This window comes from Parasteatoda tepidariorum, chromosome 11 (assembly GCF_982258835.1).
Source record: "Parasteatoda tepidariorum strain Cologne lab strain chromosome 11, Ptep-v5.0, whole genome shotgun sequence".
Lineage (NCBI taxonomy): Eukaryota > Metazoa > Arthropoda > Arachnida > Araneae > Theridiidae > Parasteatoda > Parasteatoda tepidariorum.
Genome location: NC_141765.1, coordinates 75,404,765 through 75,423,194, shown reverse-complemented (window position 1 = coordinate 75,423,194; position 18,430 = coordinate 75,404,765). Strand labels below are relative to the sequence as shown.

General features: G+C 29.5%; 1 protein-coding gene across 1 annotated transcript in view; it reads right to left on the bottom strand.

Annotated features, from left to right (window-relative positions):
- The window catches only part of LOC107452999 (uncharacterized), a 108,494-nt gene extending 93,193 nt beyond the window's left edge, over positions 1-15,301 (bottom strand). Inside the window, exon 1 of the mRNA XM_016069652.4 lies at positions 14,712-15,301. Coding sequence (XP_015925138.2) covers positions 14,712-15,102 — 391 coding nt within the window. The 5' untranslated portion in view covers positions 15,103-15,301. The remainder of the gene's footprint in view (positions 1-14,711) is intronic.
- Positions 15,302-18,430: the final 3,129 nt, after the last annotated feature.

Below are 18,430 nucleotides of genomic sequence, written 5' to 3'. Positions count from 1 at the left end.
TTTTAACATTTTTCGATTTATTATGCTTTATTTGAAATTTTATGTTTGAACAACTTAGAATACTTACTTCTTCATTTTAATTTTTGTTTTTTTTGACAGTGCCCTAATTGTGCCTTTGTTTTAAGTATTTAAATATGAGAATGTAATGTAGTAGGGCATTAAATAAGTAAACAAAATAATGATTTTTATGCACTTGAAATTCAAAAGTCTAAAAATTTATAGAATCAAAGAATTAAAGCCCAATAAATTTTATATTTAAAAATAGGAAAAGTATCAATTAAAATTTTTTAATAAGCTTTTATTACTTAAAATCTATAAAATTCAGATTTATCTATAAAATTTTTTTTTAAACTAAAAATATAGTTTTAAAAAATAAGCTACAATCATTATTTTAAATTTCTTTCTACCACTATGCCTATGGACGTAGTGTTTTTAAAACCAATAATTAATATTATTTCCAGTAAAAGTGCTAAATTTAATAGTATTAAAAGAATATTGTTTTATTGAAATAAGCAGTATGGGTATTTTGCACTGGTATAAAGTACCTTTAAAAGCAAACTGATCACTAGATGTAGATAGATAAATACTTAAAGAGCTCAATTTAATAGTATTAAAGGAATGTTGCTTTCTTAAAATAAGCAGTACTGGTATAAAGTATCTTTCAAAGCAAATTGATGACTAGACGTAGATAGATGACTAGTAAAAGTGCTAAATTTAAGAGGATTAAAGGAATGTAGTTTTATTGAAATAAACAGTATGAGTATTTTTTACTGGTATAAAGTGCTTTTCAAAGCAAACTAATGACTAGACGTAAATACTGATAGATGTCAAGATCAGCGATGTTTACCATCTTTCTGCCTCTATTTTTATATATAGAACTAACCCACATTTGCATTATATTGAGGGGAAAGCCTCCCACAGTTAGCCCAACGGGACCCATGATTTGTCGATCAGTGTGGTCAGTGCCCGCTATGAGGAAAATTCGTGGCCACCAATCATCACTGGATTCAAACCGGGAATTGATCTCATTATGGGGTAAACGCTTTATGCCTTGAGCCACCGTGGCTTCAATAATAAAACTTATAGTCAATAGATTTAAAGTTATAGTGTAGCGAAATTATATAATTTAACATCAGAAAGATGCAATAAAATACTCCCGTGCTAGACTCCAGAATCTTCTAATATTAGGACTAACATTATATAAGATTAAGAAGTATTAAAAGTATTAAAAAAAGTATATAAAAAAAGTAAGATTTCATTTATAAAATTCCACTTTATTAAGTTCGTAAATGTTTTAATGATAGTAATTCAGGATGCGTACGTGAAATTGGGCTCAGTTAGTTTATTAAAAGATTAAAATAATGATAACGCAATAACAAATTTCTTTCTAACGATTATGTAGTCAAAGTAATTTGTATATATACAAAACATTTTTATCTCTGCATACAAATTAAAAGTTAGTATCTTTTTGAACGAAGCTGTGGTTGGTGTTTAAAACCATTGCATTTTTAGAATGATTATCAAATCATTCAATCGTTTTATTAATTAATCAATTCAATCGTTTTAAAGTTCACTGAAAAGATCGTTTTCATTTAACAGAAAAAATGTTCAGTTGTCTCCGCATATTTTTTTTTATTATTAATTATTACTGTACTTTTCGGTTAGCTCGGAGCAAGGAAGTTCATCATTGTTTTAATTTTTTTTTTTAACTTTATTTAATTTTATTTTGCGAACATCAATTTTGTTCAGTGTTTGAAAAAATAAAGTAACTAAATTAGGAAAAAAGAAAAAAGAAGAAGATAATAAGTTGGCTGAGGTATACATTTTCGGCAACTTTGCGTTTGAGCCAGGCTAACCGAAAAGTACCATTATTACAGATATTCATTTCCTGTTCATATATCGAATGAAAATTAGTAAATAGCATCAACTTAGATTATAGATTTATGTATATTTTATTTTGAAACGATCGTTGAACAGACAATCCAATTTTGAGTTAACGACTACCGATCTTCAACCCAATCCAGAAGACAACGGAAATTTTAGATCAGTACTCAGAGGTATTGATTTCTTATGGGTCTCAGTCACCATTTTATACACCGGTATTTTTCGGCATTTGAACTGCCATTCTCACAAACAAGAGCCCTAACAACCAGGCTAGCCCGCCCAAATTATTAGTTTATTTTATAATCGTCATTGAACAGCCGAACCATGTAATTTTGTACCCATTCCTGGATCAAGTATTGGGAAAAATTTGCCTTTTTGAAGGAACTTACCAGCATTTTCATTACATGGTGAGGAAAATGTCTCATGGTTAGCCTGACGGCAAGGGGACCCATGATTCGTCGAACATTTAAGATATTTTACGTCAGCAATGTGGTCGGTGCGAGCCAATTGCAAAATTCGTATCAACCAGCCATCGTTGGGATTTGAACCCGTGTACCTTATTGGCAGTTGAGTGACCTATCCCTCTGGCTATCTATTATAATGATACTCTTCGGTTAGTCTAGCGCAAGCGCAAAGTCACCAAAACTATCGTTTTTTATGGTTGTTGAATTTAATATATCAATACCCTTTTTTTATTTGACAAAGTAGAGATATTTCGTGATCTGTCGAGCCAACTGCAATCGCCAAATGGGTTTATAATTTTTTTAAAAGTGATTTCCCCCTCCATTTCCTCGCAGGTAATTGCAAAGACATGGCGATTATTCGGCTGCAAATCAGATTACAGAAATCTTCCTGACAATAGTGATATTACAGATTTTTTTTTCCTCAATGAAACTTGTAATCCTAATAAGTTATATAGTTTATTATTTCAAAGGTGAAATAAAGGTTGTGTGTACCTTGTAAATAATAAGAAAGTTAATAATTGTCCTGAATTTTTAAATAAATCTATTCTCATTACAATTTATTTATGTAATTCAAATTTAATGTTTCTCCATTTCAGTTCAAGAAATCGTTCGCACTCTTTGTTTTCAGGCCTGAAAATGCATTTTAGACAAAACCACTGTTTGCCAATTTTTAAGTCATTCAATAATTAAAAAATTTGAAGATTAACATTTAATTTTTATTTTGGGTTATCAGAACTACTCAGGGGACACTGAACCCGGGGGGCTGAGGGAGGCCCCTTCTAACCTTGTAATTTTTCCCTCGATATTTGTGTCATTAAATTTATCGAATTCGTGACTGCCATTTTGTGAGATTCACATGATTCAGGACTCGGTTATTAATAACAATATATATATATATATATATACACGAAAATAAATACAAGAAAACGCGAAGAAAGTTAAGAAAAACAATAAGTTCCATTTATTGCGCTTAGGCTGCAAGTAAACAGAACCAGCAACAAGTGGTTTTTTGGTCACAGCTCCCCAACAAAGTATAAGATAGCTATGAAATTACAGTATAATATGCACGTAATTCAGTAGAAAGATTATTTGTATGCAAATTTTAGAAATAAAATGTCATAGGTGATGCAAGTGTACGTAAACCTTGTGGGTCGTCGCGCGCTGGTCAAAGCTGTGATAAAAGGATGAAGAGCACCGTAGTTAAAGACATTCGCTGCAAGTGCAAGTGATTTCTTTTGTGAAACATGTCTTCAAGAAATCATTTAGACAACTTTACTCGAGGAAGAATGATTGGGAAGTTTGAGGAGGGGCGTAGTGTGGCCAGTGTACCCGAAGAGTTCGGGATCAACAAAAGTGTTGTTTCTCGTGCTTGGAATGCCTTTAAAACTACTGGTACAGCTGTTCGGAAGGTTGGTGGTGGCCATCCAAGGAAAACAACACCAAGAGATGATCGTTACATTGTCCTCCAGGCGAAAAGAAACCGTTTTCAGTCAGCGAGCGCCATATCTCAGCAACTTTGCACAGTCACAGGACGACAAATATCAAGATTTACAGTGGCCAGACGCCTCCACAAAGGTGGCTTATTTGTTAGACGTCCTTAACGCTGCATACCTTTAAAAGTTAGCCATCGGCGGCACCGTTTAGAGTGGTGCAGAGAACACGAAACTTGGACACCTCATCAATCCTCGTCGCAGATGAGAGTCGTTTTAGTGCTACAAGCGATTCTCAACGTCAGTTGATCTGGAGAGAGGTTGGAGCTCGATTTCATCCCATTAACATCGCGGAAAGAGATCGTTACGGCTGTCCTGGAGTTGTCGTCTGGGGTGGCATTATGTTGAACGGGCGGACTGAGCTTCAGATCTTCGACCGAGGTTCTGTAACTGGAGACCGCTACTGCAATGAGGTAATCCAACCCCATGTGCGTCTGTTCCGAGGGGCCATTGGACCAGACTTCATTTTTATGGATGACAATGCCCGGCCACACCCTACTGCTAATGTTCAAGAGCTTCTGGACAGTAAAGATATCACACGAATGGATTGGCCAGCTTACTCTCCAGATCTAAATCCCATAGAGCATGTGTGGGATGCATTAGGGAGACGTCTTGCGACACGACAGTATCCTCCTGGTAGCACCCATCAGCTGAAAGATGCGTGAAAGGAGGAATGGAGACGTTTACCCCAAGAACTCCTGGATAATCTGGTGCTTAGCATGGAGAGACGATGCCAAGCAACAAATACAGTAAGGGGAGGGCATATCTCATACTAGGGAACATCTGCCAGGTGTACTTACGCTTTTTCAGGCAATCATGTGAAACGCCACTATATGTCAAATAAAGCCTTTTTTTGTTCCATACCCTACTTTAAGCTTTATATTTATTTCTGCGCCATTATATTTTTACCATCGTTTAAGTACAAAATAATGTACATCATATACAAATTTCATGTCAATCGGATGATTTCTTGTAGAGTTATGACAAAAAACGCACTTGTTGCTTAAGTTTTGCACACCAGTGTGTGTGTATATATATATATATATATATATATATATATATATATATATATATATATATATATATATATATATATATATATATATATATTCGTATTTTTTGAATAAAGAATAAAAATTTGATTAATGTATCAGTAAAACAAAATATATATATATATATATATATATATTTAGTTTTTTCTTGAATTTTTTTTGTAAAAGCAAGTGTTCCTCTTAAATTATGAAGGTAAAAAAATATATTTGTATATTGGATTCATAATAGTTCGTTTTACGATGTGTTTTGTTTTAAAACAAAATAATTATGCTGTTAAATAGTTGTAATGTCTTTCATGCTATCTTGATTCTGAATTACTGTAGACTCGAGATTTTGAAAATTCAGAAAAATAAGTTGAAGTAATTTATTTCGCAACTTTGGAACTAGATCTTCAGAATTTTAGAAAATGAGCGTTGTGAAAGATATGTGTGCATTGTTGAAACTATAACATACAATGTTGAAAATTTTTAATAATAGTACGTAATAATGTAATGGACGAATTTATTTAAAATTTGGTTATTTTTAATTTTTCGAGAAAATAACGGATTTTTATCTCTACTGTGAGATGATTTGGTTGTTGTTGTTTTTGGTTTACGTCGCACTTGAGCAATGTTGCACAATGGGCTATTGGCGACTGTCTAGGAAACATATCTGAGGATGATCCGAAGACATGCCATTGCAATTTTTAATCCTCCGCAGATGGGACGACTCATCTGCTTCGGTTGCACCACGATCTACGTGCGAAGTCGAGCACTTTACGGTAGAACAGCTTAACGATACCTGCGCACCCTCGATGCCTTTGTAAACTGATCTAAGTGACTCCCGCACACTGACCAGTGATGCTTGACTTCTATTGGGAAGAGTGTCTTAAAGAACGATCAGTCCACTAAGGATGATAGGAAACAAAAATTGCATTTCATACGAACATATAAAAATAATTTAATCTTATTTTGTAATTTTAGTAAAAGATAAATCGATTCATTATCTTCTCTTTAATATGAAGATGATAAAGGTCACTATTTGTTGTTTATCAGTATCAAAATATGATATCGAACTCTTTTAATACTGACGTTAAACAAGTAATGGGCACTGTGTTTATTACTCTAACAATAAATATATATTTTATTTTCATCATGTTTAAAATAATAAATAATGGTAAAATAACGATAATAGTAGTAAATTTCCGTGAATTGACTTAATGTTTAAAATTTAGCCGAAGAACTTCATGTTAAAAAAATTCAAAAAATTTTGTTTAAATTTTCATCTGAAAGGTCTTATCTATTCTTTGCGAAAACATGTTTAGCAAATGTATTATTTAATATTTTTATAGATTATTCTTAATACCAGAAACTTGACTCCGGCTCACATTTTTATACTTTTTTTCTTTTTAAAAAACCCCTGTTTAAAATGTTTAAGTATTCGCTTAAGTATGTCAAAAGGTAAGTATGTCACCATATATATATATATATATATATATATATATATATACTCTATAACAAAAAAATCGACGCTCCAAGAAGGAGTTGTCCGATTGAAATGAAAATTAGTGGATAGGAAGACAATGTACAGAATAGCAAATGATTGAAATTTCAGAACAATTGAATAATTTATTGCAGAGTTACAATAACAAGTTCAATAAGGTGTTGACCCACCTCTAGCCTGGATACAAGCTGCCACACGGCGTGGCATAGACCGATAAAGCTCCCGGATGGTCTCCTGCGGTATTTCCTGCCAAATTCGATCCAATTGTCGAACGAGGTCATCAACATTCCGTGCCAGATGCAATCGCCTTCTCATCATATCCCAGACATATCATCATATCCCATAAATCAACAAAGCAGATATTTTCGACTTTTATAATACCCAAATCCAAAAAAATTGAAATTAATATTATCATCATTATTACGAAGCAAGATTAATTCCTCAGGGTAAATATCATTTAATAAAATAGTATAATCTTGAAAATTAAAGATAATTAAGTCATCACTGTATCTAAAAACAAATTTAATACTAAGAGTATAATTTTTTTTATAATAATGCAAAAATAAGTTAGCTAAGAGAGATGAATAATTAGATCCTTGTGGTATTCCTTCAATTTGAAGAAAAATCTCCTTTTCATTGTAAAGATAATTATTAAAAAGACAAAAATTAATCAGAATTTCCCAATAATCAAAGTCGCAACAAGGGATATTTCTAAAATTATAGTAGTAATTCAAAAGGACATCTTTTTGTTTAGAAAGGGGAATGCTATTGAAAAGATCCTGAAAATCAAAAGTCGCAATAGAATTAATTTTATTATGTTTAATGAAATCTAAAATCGGTTGACTAATAGTGATAATCCAAGAGAAACCTTCTTTACAAATATTGTTAATAATTTTATTTAAGTAGTTAGAGAAAATGGTACCGGGTTTAGTTAGATAAGTATTAGATCCACATGTGATAGTTTTAAATTTTACAGGAATTTTATGAAATTTAGGACTGATAATTAAGTAAGGAAATTGTATATTGCTAATTTTAATTTTTAATCTCTTATAATAAGCTAAAAAAATTTTAATGACAATATTATTATTGAAATTACTAAGTTTAAAATTTTTACTATTTTTCAATTCCGTATTTAAAAGTTCAGCATAGAATTTTTTACAGAATATAGCATAATTATTGTTAGCTTTGTCTATGGGAGTAATTACAAAATTTTTTTGAAGTTGCTTAATTGATTGAACAATATTAGAAAAATTTGTTGAATTTTTATTCTTATTTAAATTATCCTTATTATTGAAAATAAAGTTTTTAAAGTAATAATAAACACCCCATTTTCATTCTGTTAGCATATCTAAAGGTAAAGAGAATCTATTTGATATCTTTAAGCAAAAACTATTGAGATCATTTAGAAAGTATTTTAGAATTTTATTGACTGATATATGGTAAATGGGTCTAAATTTTGTGCCTTTTATATTAAATTCCTGTTTTCTTATTCCAGTAATAATATGTTTATGATGTTTATCAACAAAATCAAAATATTTCTCTTCCTCACAGTGACATTCATAATCGGAGATATGAATACTCCCTAAATTTTTGCTTATATCATTATAATTAAATATAGTTCTACCAAGAGATTTATTATATTTAAAACTTTTAATTATGTTAAAATCTTTTAATGGAAATAAAGCTTTAAAATTTTCAAAAATGTTGTGAAATTTGATCTTATCGAAAATAGGATTTTGAAAGTTAATAACGAAATATAAATTATCTAAACTTTTCTTTTTATTTGGCGAAATTTTGCTCATTTTGGCTTTATATATATATATATATATATATATATATATATATATATATATATATATATATATATATATATATATATATATATATATATATATATATATATATATATATATATATATATATATATATATATATATATATATATACATATATACATATACATATATACATATATATATACATATATATATACATATATATATATATATATATATATATATATATATATATATATAATATATATATATATACATATATATATATACATATATATATATATATATATATATATATATATATATATATATATATATATATATATATATATATATATATATATATATATATATATATATATATATATATATATATATGTTAAAAATTTAGAGAAAACATGGAAAATATTAACGATTAATGAAAAGAGAAGAGAAAAAAATATTAAAATAAAATATTTACAAAAAAAAATTTAAAATATAAATTAAAAATCCGAAAATCAAAAAAATGAAAAGATATAATCTCTTCATCAACTCACACGATTATGTCCGCAAATAGAAGTGCTCTCTAATATCGTATCAATATAGCCAAAGCAAAATATATCAATACAAAAGTGTGAGAAGCACTCGAAAAAAAAATTGAAACGAAATGGAACACATAAAGTAAAAGATATATTAGTTTAATTTTAAGATAGTCTATTAAGCTATTATTTTATTTTAGATGTTATACACACACACATATATTATTATCATTATTATTATTAACTGAATCCGAATTATGTGAATTTCATAAAATAGCACTCAAGAATTCAATAAATTTAATGACACAAATATCGAGTGAAAATTACAATGTTAGAATGGGACCTTTATTTACAAAATGTGAGGAGGCATTAATTTGTTATATTCTTACACAAATCATTCATATAATACAAATATTTGCTAACCTCCACTGGAATGAATTTTTTTTTTTTTTTTGAAGTCTTTTTAATATTTAATACGATATCACATTTTATTTAAGGAAAGATAAACTTATAAAAAAAATATATAAATGTGTCTAACAACTATTGCAAATGAATTGTAAAATAGATGGTAAAAAATAAATTGTTTCTGCTGAAAAATTAATAGTTACTGAATAATAATATAAAATATTTTTGAAAGGAGCTTCTGTGCTTTATTAAAGTTGAAAAATCAAGAGAGAACGCTTTTAAAAAAACTGATCTGGAGACTCTTTTTTTTTCTGTACCGAAAAGCAGGGACCTTTCTAAAATTAAAATTTTTCTCTCATAATTAGTGTAATTTAATTTATAATTAAAAAATAGATAATCTTTAATTTATGGATTTCGTTGGGGCAACCAAATAATCCAGAGTGAACAGAATAAAAATCTTAATTATCAGCTTTATTGGTTTCATTTGCTATCGTTCGTCATTAATTGGTTAAATTCGACAATTGGATAAATTAGACTATATATTGTATAAACTAGAATATTTGTTATATAAGGTATTATATTAGTATATTTTAATAATTAGACCACATTATTGGACACACTGTAGTTTTTTAATAATGACACATGTTACACGAAATTATATGTAATACTTTTGTATTTAAACATACATGCAATGGGGTTTTATTCAGGAGACGTTTTATATATTTCCTATTTGTATCGATTTTTAACATATTGCATTACAATGTTAAACATTTCACGTATTCGCTAATATGGATTTTAAATGATTCTTTGAGGCAATTTACGATTGTATTGTATATCAGAGAAAGAATTGGCTCTGTGGAATGTCATAGATGGGAAGCACAGTAGTTGGTAAAAAAACAATGGATTTTGTAATTTCAGAAAATGTGAAAATAAAAGCGTAAATAGTGTATATATTTTATGGCGCTGAAATACAGAAGCGCGTTTGATGGATTGGCCTTGGTGCGTAAGGTAATATAGTCGAACCTCACTAAACTGCTTAACATGAAACATCGTGAGTCAGCAATCAATTATTGTTGTATTTTACATGTTTAACATGAAATTTTCAACCTGATTATCGCTTAACGTAAAAGGATAATAAGCATGTGAATAAAATCTATTCATTTTGACTATTTTCTTTTGTTTGAAGATGGGTAAATAAATACAATAATTAACACTTACTTGCTTTGTTTGCAGACATTAAAGTAACATGTATTAATAGTACACAAAAAAAAATTCATGATGTATTGGATAAGAGATTCGGTCAGCATGAAACGATTAACGAGGTTCGACTGAATTCAAAGTTTATAATTAATAAGGTTGAATTTGGAAAACTTACTTTTTTAATACTGCTTTGTTGATTTATACGATAAAAGAAATGATTTTAATATAAATAAACTAATTATTCTAATGTTTTTAAAAACGTCTATTTAAATACCATTTTTCATACTCTTTTAAAATTTGATAAAAAAACAATGAATACCCAATTAAAGTAATTAAATTCTATATAAAATAATTGAGTTAATTGTATGTTATTATTAATAAATTTATTAAAATCTTCTTTGTTAATTCATATTTTTACCATGTTCACATCCCATTCGGGCAAATCCGAGGCTAAAAATCTGTGCAAAACGGGTAAATCATGTTTCTCTCTTTTTTTTTAAATAAATGTTAATTTTCTAAAATCATTAAAATTGTATAATTAAACATCAATCTCATTAAATATAAATAACTTTAAATTATCCAGAATAATATTATTACCTTGCGCACATTAATTTTCGGGCCAATCCTTGATAACAAACGAACTGCAGAAAGAACGTCCCCCCCCCCCCACCAAGTCCTATTATGCAGCCTCATCGTGGCGGGGGGTCGTGGCCCTTGTTGGAATGGGTGGAATGGGTCACCCAAGGCGTAAAAGCCATTCCACTATACCCAGCTAAAGCATAAAGGCAATGGTCAGTCTTTTTCCCTCGACCAACAGAAGCTGTACACTTCTCCTTCTGACCCTGAGATTACCTGCAACAGACATATCGCCAATCAGGTGGAGAGGGCAAGAAAGAGACTTTTGAAATATATTTCTGGGTGGGACTGGGGAGCCCTAAGGACAACCTCCTTCATCAGACCATTACTGGAATATGGATTCCAGATTTTACTGACAGCTTCTGCTAGTAATATAAAAATGCTTGAAAGGATACAGCTGAGTGCTGCACGGATTATTACAGGCTTACGTAATTGCTGTCCTAGTGAGATTGTCTTATACGAGGCTAACCTAATAGATTTAAATAGTCCCGGGGCTGCCCTGGAGCTAAAAGGTGATAGGAAACTGCAGACAGCTATCACAAGACTAATCAGTGGTTATACCCGCGGACTAACATTTGTTCAGGGTCAAAAGACTTTCCTGTATGTGCACCAGACTACACCTGATCATTTGCTGTCCTGTATGGGGCTGAAGAAGAATTTTATCTTGAAGGGTCCGGCGATGGTATATGATTTTCTGTCGGTGAACGGTCTTCTGGACTTGCTCTAGCCTTGTTCTGGGCCAAGTGGAATAAGTAACAACAACAGTAAGAACGTGCCATGAAACAAACTCCATTATTTACGCTTTTAGTTCCATTTGCGCTTCCGTTTTCATATTTTGTAATCTGGCAATCTTATTAGAATATATTTTAAATCATTCTTGAAAGATTCCAGTACCAGTAAGTTCATTTGAATTCGCTACTCGCTTTATAGATTTCTTTTTGTGCTTTGTTCTGTATTTTCTTTACATTTTATTTTCTCTTTTTTACGTAATATATTTTTTACTTAATGTGTTCAATTTTGCTTCAATTTTTTTTAGTGCTCCTCTCGATACAATATTAGAAAGCACTACTTTTTGCGGATATAATCGTGTGAGCTGAGGAAGATTATATAGTTTAATGTTTTGTTTTCCGGCTTTTTAATGCATATTTTTAAATTTTTCTTTTTTAAATATTTTACTTTAATAAATCTCTATATTTTAACTTATTTTATGAGTTCTACACACTTGCAGTTCAGTTTATGCGCAGTAAATAAAACTTATTAATATTCTCCGTTTTTCTCTTTTTGTGCTATATATATATATATATATATATATATATATATATATATATATATATATATATATATATATATATATATATATATATATATATATATATATAGGCTTTCCGACAGAGGATTTAATTGTATTTTTTCGAGCCCAACTTCACACTTAAGCTGCATTATAATTATACGTTTTGAGAGCTGATATAGCAAAGATAGTGTGTGAAAAAATTCAATTAATTCTACGCAGTAGTTTTTGGTTGGTGCTCTTTTAAATATGGAGAGCAATAAGCAGCATTTTCGTCAGATTTTACTTTTTTACAATAGAAAAGGTAAAAATGCTGCTCGTGCCAGAAACAAATTAACCGATGTGTATGGAGAAGATGTGCTGACAGCATGCCAGTGCCAGAACTGGTTTGCAAAATTTCGATCCGGCAATTTGGATGTCGAAGATGCACCACGTTCTGGAAGGCCGGTTAAAGCTGATAAAGACACATTACTTGATGCAAATCGGCAAATAACAACATGTGAGATCGGTGAGAGGTTAAATTTATCGAATTCAACTATTTATGATCACTTGAAAGGCCTGGGTTTAACCTCGATATATGGGTTCCCCATGCTCTCACGGAGAGAAATTTGTGTCGTCGAGTTGACGTCTGTGATTCGCTTCTCAAACGTCACGAAAATGATCCATTTTTGAAGAGCATCATTACTGGGGACGAAAAATGTGTTGTCTATAACAATGTCAAACGCAAGAGATCACGGAGCAAAAAAGATGAACCGGCTCAAATCATTTCGAAAGTCAATATCCATAAAAAAGAAAGTGATGCTGTCTGTTTGGTGGGATTTTAAAGGAAAAGTTTTCTTCTTTTGTTGAGCTTTTACCGGGTAACACAATTAATTCGGAAGTCTACTGTCGTCAGCTGGACAAACTGAATGATGCACTTATACAAAAAAGATCAGAATTAATCAACAGAAAAGGCACAGTGTTCCACCAAGATAATGCGAAACCTCATACAAGTTTGGTCACTCTCCAAAAGCTTTTACAGCTTGAATGGGATAAACTGCCACATCCACCCTATTCTACAGATCTGGCGCCTTCGGATTATTATTAGTTCCGGACACTGCAAATTTTTTTGGACTGTAAAACCTTTACTTCAAATGAAGAGGTGAAAAATCACCTGTATCAGTTTTTTTTGCCAGCAAAGTCCAAAATTTTATGAGCGTGGAATGATGCTGCTACCAAAAGAGATGGCAAAAGGTGTTGGATCAGAATGGCCAATATATAATTCAATAAAATATATTTATTCATTACACTAAAATTGTCTTTCATCCCCCAAAAAACGAAATTACTTTCCGAACAATCATATATATATATATATATATATATATATATATATATATATATATATATATATATATATATATATATATATATATATATATATATATATATATATATATATATATATATATATATATATATATATATATATATATATATATATATATATATATATATATATATATATATATATTTGTACAATTTGATTTTAAATGTGGTATACTTATTTTGAAACATAACACATTTCACCATTAAATATATCAATAATAAATAATACTACAACCCAAAATAATAATACGCGATTTCCTTATATTTACACAATCGTATATGTTGGCATAATAAATGACATTACAAAATGGGATTTTATAACAGGAATATTTCATATGAGCATATTTTAAATAAGTACGTTAATAATATCGTTAGTTTCGGGCCTTCAAGGATATGCATCAAAACATCGAACAAATTTTCACACAGTTATATCTTTTGCTGTATTATAAGTAACCATCCTATTTAAACTCTATTTTTTATTTATGAGCCTTAGGACATTATTTTTTTAAAATCAAAAATAAATAAATAAAAAGAAACAAGAATTTTTTGGTGATGTTACATCTGCTCATCATAAATGTCCAAAATTGGAAAAATACATTTCAAATTTTTTTAAAAAATTTCACCAGCAAATAAACAGAATTATTTACCTAGAGTTAAATTAAAAATAATTATTGTGAAAGCTTAAAGTTAATATCTATGTTATGTTCCCACCTTTTGAGAACTGCCGGCTTTTTTTTTCAAATAACTTATCAGAGCCGTAATGGCTCAGGGGATAGAGCTCTCACCTCCCCATGAGGTGAACCGGGTTCGAATTCCGCACCCGGCTCGCACTGACCACAGTGCTGACTAAAAATATTCTCAGTGGTAGACGGATCATGGGTTAGAGTCCCCTTACCATCAGGCTAACCGTGGGAGGTTTTCGTGGTTTCTTTCGCCATGACACGCAAATATGGGTTAGCTCCTTCAAATTTCTCCCAATATTTGATCTAGGAGTTCCCCTGTCTTCTGGATTGGGTTCAAAATAATAAGTATACGCCGTTGTTAGTCGTAAACTGAAAATAGCTGTTCAACGACGGTTATAAAAAATAACCCATCAAATCAATTAATCAAAGAATTGAAACAAGACTTACCAGTATCATTCAAATGAATATTCCATTTCAAATCGACGCAAGGTAAAATTTTTTCACATGGAAATATAACAGCAAAACATAATACAAACATTATAGAAGGTAAAAATGAAAAGCCAAAAGCCACTTTTCTCAAAGATGACATTTCAGTTAATTCCTCTTTGAAACTTGTTTCATTTATTTTTTCCTCATTTTGTCTAAACTGTAACGCATTTAAAATAACTCCTTTCGAGATATTACCACCATTCGTTACAGAATCATTCTTTTCCTGCGAAAAACGTCTGCAGTCAGCCTGACGTTGTTGCTGTACTTCTGCGACCATGTCAGCAATAATAACTGCAGAATAACTACTTTCTTGGCTTGTTAAGCTCGGACTTCTAGGGCCTTTCGGCATTCTCAAATATTTACTGTGGATATCTAAATAATAAATAAAGCAGAATGTTATCTTTCTCTTTGAAGTGAGAGAGAATGATTGCGAAAGGAGAAAGAATTTTTGGCCCAGATATCGCTGACGTCATATGTATGAGTAAAAGTCTCTTCGTAACAATTACGAGGAAAGTTGCGCCAATCACTCTGCCAACTTTTTAAATAATAACTTACATTTAAAGGGAAACAAAATTATAACAATGCATAGATGAAGGTCATGACGTTTTTAAAATAATACAAAAGAGAAATTGATGGAAAATGACTGGCGTAAAGATAAAAACGTCAATTATTTTATTCCATTGAATGATTGATTGATTTTCTAATTAAGAGGACACTCAAGGGACCTTTGAGAATCTTACTTTTTATAAATAGTATTTAAAAAAAACAAAATTGACTTATATATTTTTTAAATTTTTTTTTTAAATTTTATAAAACTTTTTCTCTACAAATAGTCATTGATTATCATGCAAGCACGAATAATTTGAATCACCAAAAAAACTTGTATTTTTCTGTGCTCAAATGAAAGGGCATTGAAAGATGTTTCAATAACTGTTTAGTTTGACAAAGTAATTCATACCTCATGAATTTTTTTTTTTGATTTGTCATATGTTTATTTAATTTAATCGCTTTAATTAACTTCCATGTTTTTTTTAAAATTATGAATAGTTAAAAAATGCTTTATTTGGGGTGTTTTAAAAATGGTTTGTTTTAGGGGTCTAAAACATGCCCGCTATTAAGATGACTCAATATCCTTCTCTATATTTAAGACTCTATCGTCAGGTGAACCCAGCAATAATTGATCGATTCTGAATTGTACTGACCACAGTACTGATTTTCTCAGTGGTAGACGGATTATGGGTTCCGTCAGGCTAACCGTGTTAGGTTTTCGGGGCTTTTTTCTCCTTGTAACGCGGGTTAGTTCTATCAAATAGTCTTCCACGAAGGCAAATTTCTCCCAATACTTCATGCCAGAGTTCCCTTGTCTTCTGGATTGGGTTCAAAATTACAAGGCTACGGGGTTGAACATAAGTAGTCATGAACCCAAAATTGGTTCGGCTATTCAACGACGACTATAAAATAAAATATTCTACACTCTATAAATTTTTTCTGACACATTTCTACAAATGCAATTCTACAGTTAGCAGTTTTTGAAGGATATTTAAATAATATGCAGTTGTCTGTTTTTAGAATTTTGATAAACATCTTTGATTTTGTGTGATTAACATTATAAGAATTTTTTAGCATCATCCAAATCAGTGTTCATCAGTTTAAACTGTAATAAGAGCAAATTTTAAGAAATCTAAAAACTTATTAACTCAAAACTACACATTGCGTAATTTTATTCTTTTCATGTTTTTAGGAAAAAAAGTTTGGAAAATATGAATTAGTTAAATATGTCTATGGTTTTACAGATAAAGCTTTAAATCCTTCAAACCTTGAATGTTAAAGTGCAAAACTTGTTTTACAAAATCTCAGCCCTCATGTAAAAGAAGGATTCTTAAGGAATAAAATTCAAAATTAATATAGCACATCAGATATATAAATGACGGTCGACCATAAACTCCCTATAAAGGTATTCACAAATTGGATGATTTTCAGAAGACATTTTTAAATCAATTTGTTGCTTAATAGTTGGAAAAATATGAAATCAAAATTAGGTCAATAAATCTCTACTTGTGCTTTAGTGGAACGGTACTGTTTAGAAATTTCAAAGAAGAAATATTTATGGTAACTGCCAGAATCACACTACAATATATGTGATCTTTATTTAAAATCCCAAGAAATAGGGGATCACTTTAATGATGACAGGGAAAATATTGATAGACAAAAGTAATGATTAACTTATTGCTCTGTTTAACATATATTGCTGGTAACATATATTGCCTCACATTTAATAGACCCTTCTAAGATTACAATTAACCTACAATTACCTACAATTAAAAAAAAATAGATAATTTTATTGTGTCTGAATTTAAAAAATAAGTAAATAAACGTCTATATTTCGGGCAAGCTTTAACATTTCCTTTGCGTGAAAACCAGGGTTCGTGATGTTTTTAAAAAAGTCAAAAAAATCCGATTTTTTTTTAAATTTAAATCGGATTTTCTTGATTTAAATCAGATATTTTTGATTTTTATTCAAATACACTGTAAGAAATTTAATTTATGATTAAAAATACTTTATAAATGTTTAGTCAAAATTAAATTAACATTAAAACTATATTATAAACAATATTTTAGGAGCTCTAACTTACTAAAATAATTTTTCGTTACAAATACATAGCTTTGAATGCATGGCAACCATTTTGGAACAAATGCGTGATTGAAATTTAAAGACTAGATGAAATAGAGAATTTAAAAAGTACATCAGGGGTCTGTTTATAGGTTTTTCTGAGAGGCACCTATTTTGTGAAAATTTAGATATAATTTGCGAAATAAAAAATTATATTAAAAATTCAACACAAAAATATTGTAAAAATATGGACTTATCGTTTCTTACGAGACACAAAAATAAAATTTCAAAAAAAAAAAAAATTGTGAAATTATTCTACAGCTTTTCCTAAAGTTGAATTTGTGAAGGTAAATTTGGCTTGGATAGACCCCTATACTTTAACTATTAAAGCAAAGTTTCAATTAGCAAACCATAATTTTAATTTAAAATTGTGATTTCTTTTTTTCATTCTTGATTTTTAAAATGACAAAATAAATGTAACATATAGTGTTTATAAATGTAGTCATTCATCAAAAAATAAATAAATATTTAATCTACATATTTTTATGTTAAAATATTCATTTTTAATCCTACATTAATAAAATATAATGTAGATTTTGATTCCATGCTTTTTCAATCAAAAGGTAGAATTTTAATTAACATTATTTGCATTTTTTTTGGAAAAAATGCATGTTTATTAATTACTTTTTTACACTATGCAAGTCTATATTAAGACAGACAGCATTAAATGTGTACTTTAATCTGTACTTTCAATCTCAAGAATCAATAGATTTTTAAAAATGTAATTTCAAATGTGTTGGAATTCATCACACATCAAGAAAGAAAGTAATTTCGTTAACTAAAATTAATTATAGCAATTTATTTAAAATGAATTTTAAAACTAAGATAAGAAAATAATAAAAGTATCAATAATTGAAACACTGTTTTTTAGATTTTAAAATCAATATATATAAAAAAAAAATCAGTTGATTTAAATCAATGATTTTCTTAAAAAAATCATTTGATTTAAATCAATGATTTTCTTAAAAAAATCATTTGATTTAAATCATGATTTAAATCGTGAATT